Below are 7559 nucleotides of genomic sequence, written 5' to 3'. Positions count from 1 at the left end.
TGACGTCACTAGACTGTTGATTTTGATAAGGAGGTATAGTATTGTGACCATTTCTGTATTTTTATACATGAAGTATTATTATATGACTGAATTGATATCTTTAGATAATGATGTATACTATAATATTATGCTTATAATTTTATTAATATTTTATTTCTCCCCTTTTTCTCTCTCATTAGATAATTCTTATAGTCTTGGTTTCACCGATAGGAGGTTCCCGACTCTTATTCCCGGGATCGACTGTCAAGGAGACGAGACTTTACTAAGTTCTTGTACATTTGCTCCACTCTCCGATCTTTCTCACTGTTCTCTTGAAGTTGTGGAACTGAGCTGCATTGGTAAAAGCTACATTATAAAATAATATACTCCTTTATGAAAATTTGCATGTATGTAAAAATTTTGGATGCTAACCCATAAAATTTTGTTAATGATTTGTTGTTTAGAGAAGTGTTCTACTGGAGCGGTGAGGATTAGGGAAGGAGGAGATTATTCTGGTCATGTTCAAGTGTGCATAGGAGGAGTCTGGGGGTCTATATGTAGCAATGATTACTGGAATAATGATGATGCTAGTGTACTCTGTAGACAATTGGGATTCTCACCTTATGGTAGGTTCAATTTGATATTTAAAAAATCCAATTTTGATCAGATTAATTCATAAATAATGTAAAAAGTTAAGAACATGTATATGTAACAAAAAATATAAAAATTATGTTTGTAGCCATTTTCAATGTAATACATGTACCTCTACTATATGTCATGGTCTTTGTTTCATTGACAGGTGCAATTGCAATCCATGAGTCTCGTACTTACGACACACGGGATCCAACTTTCTACGAGGGCCTGAACTGCAGGGGGAATGAGACTCACATTTTTGATTGCCCCGTGGTCCAGTCTGCCAGCGTATGTCCTTTCACATGGGAAGATGCCAACATAATCTGCCCAGGTAATTAGTATTTAAATGATAACTTTTAAAATTTATTCTTTTATGCTCCTTTTTTTCCTCAGTTCATGGTTCTCAATATTCAAATTGCACTGATGGACAGATCAAGCTGGTAGGAGGAGCCACAGAGTACGAGGGTACTGTACACATGTGTCTCAATAATGCTTGGGGCACTGTCTGTGACAGGTATGGGTTCGGTTACGAAGAGGCTCAAACTGTATGTAATGCACTAGGACACACTACACCAGGTACAGTAGCAGCTGTATAATAGATTTTTTTAAATTTTTTGCCTGCCTTTATTAGATGCAGTTGTTTACCACAGTGCTCATTTTGGAGTTGGATCAGGCCCAATATTACTGAGCTACATTCGCTGTTCTTCACCCCAACTCTCTCTACTCCATTGCAATCAAAATCCAGAATATAACAAGCAATGCACTCATCATAATGACGCCGGAGTCAAGTGCAGCTGTGAGTAGTAACAGTGCTTGAATTAATTGAGAATTTGAAATTCCTTACACATAACTATCCACTTCAAAAAATGTGTGCTGTACATGTACATACAATTGATAAATTAATCTACTATGTGTACATACATTAAGTATTTCACTATACTTTTTATATCTTTATTCTCTTTATGTATGTTAGATTGTAAGGATGGCTCATTAAGGTTGCTTGGTGGTAATACTCCGCTGACAGGAAGGGTTGAAGTCTGCATGGGTGGCAGTTGGGGGACAATATGTGATGAATATTGGGACACTAATGATGCCAGAGTAGCCTGTAGACAACTGGGATACTCAACAGAAGGTATGCATAGTAATATTAATTTCTTATTATTGAATTTTATTGCAGGTGCTGTAGCTGGTACTGGCTCATATACAGAGAATGTGAAAAGGACTCATATATCAGACCTACACTGTACAGGGAATGAGGACACACTCTTTGACTGTAGTCACAATGTCATTAATAATAACTGTGGTACCTATAATGATGCATACGTCACATGCACAGGTTAGAAAAAAATAAAATTACACTACTAATTTATTTATTATTATTTGTCTACAGCTTCTTCTTTTAGCAGTGATAATTGTACAGAGACTAGTCTAAGATTAGTGGGTGGTAAGACAAGTAATGAAGGTAGAGTTGAGATATGTTATGAAGGAGTGTGGGGCTCAATATGTCCTAACTATTGGAAAGATGACAATGCAAGGGTGGCCTGTAAACAGCTTGGATACACTACCACTGGTATAAAGGAGCCATTGTATACGTACAACTTCATTCTGTTTTTCTATATAGGTGCGACTGTATCAAGATTGTTTGGTCATAGTGTTAGACCAGTCCATTATTCTTATTTCACTTGTTCAGGGAATGAAAACAAACTCATTGATTGTAGACATTATATTTCCTCGAGTTGCTCTCATTCATATCATGCTGCCATTATCTGTGAAGGTAAAGAAGCAGCTTAAAGACTAGAGATATGTATCTCACTCAATCTCTTTTTATTCTAGCTCCCTGTATTGATGGTAGTACAAGATTGAGAGGCAGTAGTAGATATGGTAGCTCTGGAAGGATTGAAGTGTGTTTGAATGGTACATGGGGCACTGTGTGCTCTGATGGATTTGATAATAATGACGCTAGTGTGGTATGCAGACGATTGGGCTATTCTCCTTTTGGTATGCACGCACGCACACACACACACTCTGTAATAAATAATCAATGCATTCTTTTAATAGGTGCATTGACTAAGAGGGATGTTTATTCAGAAATTGTACTATCTCATAATATTTATAACGTTAATTGTACTGGAAACGAGGACTCCATAATGAACTGTACTTATAACACAAAACCAAATAATGAATCAACTTGTAGATCTAATGATGATGCTGTTGTCATATGTCAAGGTATTAATGTACAAAAATTATTGTGTATCAAATTTTATTTATTTTATTGACAGATTTGGGTCTTCAGTATTCAAATTGTACTGATTATGAGGTGAAGTTAATTAATGGATCATCACCTAATGAAGGAACTTTACAAATCTGTCTCAATAATGCTTGGGGCACTGTCTGCAATAAACAGCTCAATACTAAAGATGCTGGAGTCATTTGTCACCAATTAGGCTACCCTGCAGAAGGTAGTACTATATTGATATTTTATAATACATAAATATGACTATATATCTCCTTTTATAGGTACATTAGTATATACTGCTCTATTCACTGCCACTGATACTCTATTGGTGGCTGATGTACATTGTGATAGTAATGAGGAAAGGCTCAGTGAATGTTCTATTGAAGTATATTATAAGGACTCTTCATTACTTTGTGATGTGGCAGTTGATAGCGCTGGAATAAAGTGCCATTGTAAGTAGAAAAACATAATCTAGCTATTAATAAATGATGATAGTCTTGATTTAATAGTATAGTAGTACTAATATTGATATAGTAATGATTGTTTATTTTTGATAGATTGTGTTGAAGGAGATATGAGATTGATTCCAAGTGCTGGATATCATAAAGGGGTTGGTCTCCTTGAAGTTTGTATTAATGGGACATGGGGTACAATCTGCAGTGATTTTTTTGATGATGATGATGCTATGGTAGCATGCAGGCACTTAGGCTACTCTCCATTAGGTAAAGCTACATCTTAATATTGCACTTTATATTTGAATATCTTTTAGGTGCTTTGTTTATGGGTAATGTTAGTAGCAGGATTGAGCGACCTTTTCATGTGATTGATGTGAATTGTACCGGAGAAGAAGTATCTATCTGGGACTGTAGCATGAATAGTTTATTGAAGCAATATACTTGTAATGAGACTAACAATGCTGCTGTATCATGTCTTAAAAGTCAGTCGCTAACACTTTTAATATGTTAGTAGTCTTTCTCTCCTTCCTTTAGCTGATGAGGTAGAGTATAATAATTGTTCTGATGGTCAGATTAGACTATCAGGTGGTTCCTCTCCATTAGAAGGCAGACTGGAGGTGTGTTATGGTCGTACTTGGTTTGGAGTGTGCGGTGAACTTTACAATAGTTTTGGTAAACCACAGAGCATCTGTCGTCTCTTAGGATACTCTGATAAAGGTTGGTAGGAACCTATTTTATTTTTTAATTCCCTCTTTCTCTTTTTTTTAAGATTCTGAAGGCTATACTGACTCATTTCTTGATCTTCCACTCCTCCCATTGTTTCCGTTCAAGTTCACTGGTTGTCCATTGACGGCAGTTACACTATTAGACTGTGACAAGACTCCATTGAGCTGCAATATAGACTACACTTTCAGCAATCACATATACACTGGAGCCAAATGCAAGAGTAAGTAATGATTAAAGTAATTGTACAGCAATACAAAGCAAGAAATCCTCTATAATATGCATATTGATTTTATTTAACGATCAAAATACTTCCTCTACAATAACATGCTATATTGCATTCTTGATAGATTACTGTAGGAGAGGTGATGTACGTTTAACAGGATCACTGTATGACACTGTTGGTCAGGTTGAGGTCTGCATCAATGGAACCAGTTGGGGTACAATATGCAGTGACCAATGGAAAGACACTGATACAAGTGTAGTATGTAGACATTTAGGATATACACCCTATGGTACTCATAATAAGAAGAGATTAATCAGTATTTTTAATATTTAAATTTCCAGGTGCTATTAGTCTTCCTCCTGGTATCTATTTCTCTTATAATTATGAGTTACCAGTCGTCATCTCTCGTTTAAACTGTACAGGATCAGAGTCCAATGTTCTTGACTGTCACTACACCATTGCCACCACACAGACCTGTGATCATACCAACGATGCTGCCATCATCTGCCAATGTGAGTGACACTGATATATAACCTTGACACTGGTGTTTGTATACTGTGTGTAGATAATAATGTCACTGTCGATACTTCTTGTGGTAATGGTGATGTGAGGCTGGTGGGTGGAGCTAATGAACTAGAAGGACGTGTTGAGGTCTGCTATAATAAGATGTGGGGGTCAGTCTGTCATCAAGGATGGCAGACTAGTGATGCTAATATTGTGTGCAAGCAACTTCACTTTCAACCAGTTGGTAAGGATATGAATTAAAGTAAAGTTTTGTTTATAAAATACATAATAAATTATATATCTTTAATTATAGATAATACTATTATTTATTTTACTTCTTTTATTTTCTTAAGGATCCGTTGTATTCATTAGGAGTTATTACGGTCATGGTATTGGTCCTAATCTTCTATCGTCTCTTAGCTGCACTGGAGGAGGCAAAGAGGAGTCACTGCTTGAGTGTAGCTTTGACCACTTGTATGCACTCCTGGACTGTGGGGATGGATCTGTAGCTGGGACAGCATGTCTTGGTAAAACCATATTTAATTAGTCATACATTTTATCTTTATTTTTAGAGACTTGTTCCAATGGTGAAGTCAAGCTATCAGGTTCTACCAATCCACTGACTGGACGAATTGAATTCTGTTCCAAGTACATATGGACATCAATATGCAGTATCCACTGGAGCTATGATGATGCTCAGGTAGCTTGTCGTAATCTTGGACACTCACCATTTGGTAAGAAAAAAAGCATAAAACTACTTATAAAATTACTAAAGTTTACTAAATTTTTTCAGGTGCTCTGCCAACATTTGATTGTTTTACTGAAGGTCAGCTTTCATTTGGTATCACTTACACAAACTGCACTGGATCTGAGCTACACATTGACAACTGTACGCACACCAATCCTTCACTTCATGACTGCAATACACACAAAGATGCTGGCGTCATCTGTCAAGGCATGCATTAAATCATACATTACATTATTATTATTATTATTATTATTATTTTTAATTGAAGGTCTAGGCTCTGTAGTAAGAGCTGATTGTACTAATGGAGACGTGAGATTGGTAGGTGGTAGTGGACCTCATGAAGGAAGAGTTGAAGTATGCATCAATGAAGCATGGGGCAGCATATGTACTAATGAATGGGACGATAAAGACGCTGACGTTGTATGTAAACAATTAGGATACCTACCACTAGGTCAGTATATTAATAGTATATTGTACTATTTTGTAATTGATGCTTTGTATGTACTTGTAGGTGCTAGAGTGAGGTCTTTTGGTCCAGGGTCTGGTCCTATATTATTAACTAATGTTAAATGCAATGGTACTGAGTCTAAACTCATCCAATGTCACATCTCATTCTGCAGTATGGACGGATGCACACATGCCTATGATGCTGGCATTACTTGTGAAAGTATGACACCATTAATATTTTAATTTTACACTTCTCCTATTTCTATCTTTCTCTTTTTGTACCAGTTCCCTGCACTAATGGTGATATAAGATTGAATGATGACAGTACAGGGTTAAGAGGTAGAGTGGAGGTCTGTATTAACATGAGCTGGTACACTATATGTCATCATGGCTGGACCTCAAAGGAAGCTAGCGTGGTCTGTCATCAACTAGGACACTCAAGATATGGTTAGCGAATTAAATAATATTTATATGATTATTATTTGTTATTATCCAGGAGCTGTGTGGGGATCTAATTTGTTTGTGAATTACGAGTGGCCTATGAGTCTCTTTAATCTTAACTGCACTGGCTATGAATCAACCATATGGGACTGTTCCTACAACACCACTGATGATACAGGATTCTGTCAGCAAAACAGTGATGCATCAGTCTTCTGCATGAGTAAGATAAATAATTAAAATAAATAAAAAATAAATTTGTACTAATAATGCTTCTTTTTCATTGCAGGCCTTTTGATAGCAGAAGGCTCATCTTTGCCCAGTAATTGCAGTGATGGTGATATTAGGCTGATAGGAGGAAGGAACAAGAGTGAGGGTAATGTGCAAATGTGCTATTATAAAGCTTGGTCCTCAATCTGCAGTCATGGCTGGGGCACTACTCCTGCTAATGTAATATGCAGGGAACTAGGCTACCAGTCTTATGGTAAGGAAGCCCACTTCAATCTAGTATTTATTTTCTTGATCATTTTATTTGCATAGGCTCTACTTATTATATTAATAATCATTTCAATGTGTCTTTGAGCCCATCCTTTGTATATGGAACTGTTCTGTGCTATGGTGATGAGAAGAGATTGCATGAGTGTCCTAGAAATGGCCTGTCAAGTTTACTGTCTTGTACTGACAGAGACATTGCTGGAGTACAGTGTGAAGGTATAATGGGAAAATTAACTTTCACGTGCGTCATTTAAGAATATTTTTATTAGGTGTTTGTACTGATGGTAAGGTACGTTTAAGTAGTCCCAGTTCTGAGTTGATTGGTCGCGTTGATGTGTGTGTAAATGGAACGTGGTCTACAATATGTGATGATCATTGGTCTGATGTTGATGCAGCTGTCATCTGCAGACAACTAGGTCATTCAGTATATGGTATGGCACCAATTTTTATATTTTAAATACACATACATGTTCTTTTGTTGTATATCAACTTCCATTCAAATTTGGATTTCTTATGAATTTTTTAAACTTGCTCAAAAATTGGGCCAAAGGCCAAAGGCTATCTTGGTCTTATATGTGTAATTGGCCCAATTTTGGAGTAACTTTAAAAATTCATAAAAAATCCAAATTTTATCAGAATCGGCTCAAACTTGATAAATAACATGTAAACATGTAT

General features: G+C 36.3%; 1 protein-coding gene across 1 annotated transcript in view; it reads left to right on the top strand.

Moving 5' to 3' along the window:
• Positions 1-7559, top strand: part of LOC100635275 (uncharacterized) — a 26526-nt gene that overhangs the window by 3782 nt on the left and 15185 nt on the right. Inside the window, exons 15-44 of the mRNA XM_019998085.1 lie at positions 180-338; positions 444-605; positions 779-943; positions 1006-1188; positions 1244-1408; positions 1586-1744; positions 1790-1948; positions 2003-2182; positions 2234-2386; positions 2446-2610; positions 2671-2838; positions 2892-3071; positions 3130-3300; positions 3406-3570; positions 3618-3785; positions 3838-4020; positions 4073-4249; positions 4377-4541; positions 4594-4764; positions 4818-5000; positions 5110-5283; positions 5329-5490; positions 5550-5711; positions 5773-5955; positions 6016-6171; positions 6237-6398; positions 6448-6612; positions 6679-6873; positions 6930-7100; positions 7154-7315. Coding sequence (XP_019853644.1) covers positions 180-338; positions 444-605; positions 779-943; positions 1006-1188; positions 1244-1408; positions 1586-1744; positions 1790-1948; positions 2003-2182; positions 2234-2386; positions 2446-2610; positions 2671-2838; positions 2892-3071; positions 3130-3300; positions 3406-3570; positions 3618-3785; positions 3838-4020; positions 4073-4249; positions 4377-4541; positions 4594-4764; positions 4818-5000; positions 5110-5283; positions 5329-5490; positions 5550-5711; positions 5773-5955; positions 6016-6171; positions 6237-6398; positions 6448-6612; positions 6679-6873; positions 6930-7100; positions 7154-7315 — 5073 coding nt within the window. The remainder of the gene's footprint in view (positions 1-179; positions 339-443; positions 606-778; positions 944-1005; positions 1189-1243; positions 1409-1585; positions 1745-1789; positions 1949-2002; positions 2183-2233; positions 2387-2445; positions 2611-2670; positions 2839-2891; positions 3072-3129; positions 3301-3405; positions 3571-3617; positions 3786-3837; positions 4021-4072; positions 4250-4376; positions 4542-4593; positions 4765-4817; positions 5001-5109; positions 5284-5328; positions 5491-5549; positions 5712-5772; positions 5956-6015; positions 6172-6236; positions 6399-6447; positions 6613-6678; positions 6874-6929; positions 7101-7153; positions 7316-7559) is intronic.

The sequence above is a fragment of the Amphimedon queenslandica genome, unplaced genomic scaffold (assembly GCF_000090795.2).
Source record: "Amphimedon queenslandica unplaced genomic scaffold, v1.1 AMPQUscaffold_13340, whole genome shotgun sequence".
Classification (NCBI taxonomy): Eukaryota; Metazoa; Porifera; class Demospongiae; order Haplosclerida; family Niphatidae; genus Amphimedon; species Amphimedon queenslandica.
Note: the sequence above shows the minus strand (reverse complement) of the source record. Positions and strands in the feature narration are given on the sequence as shown.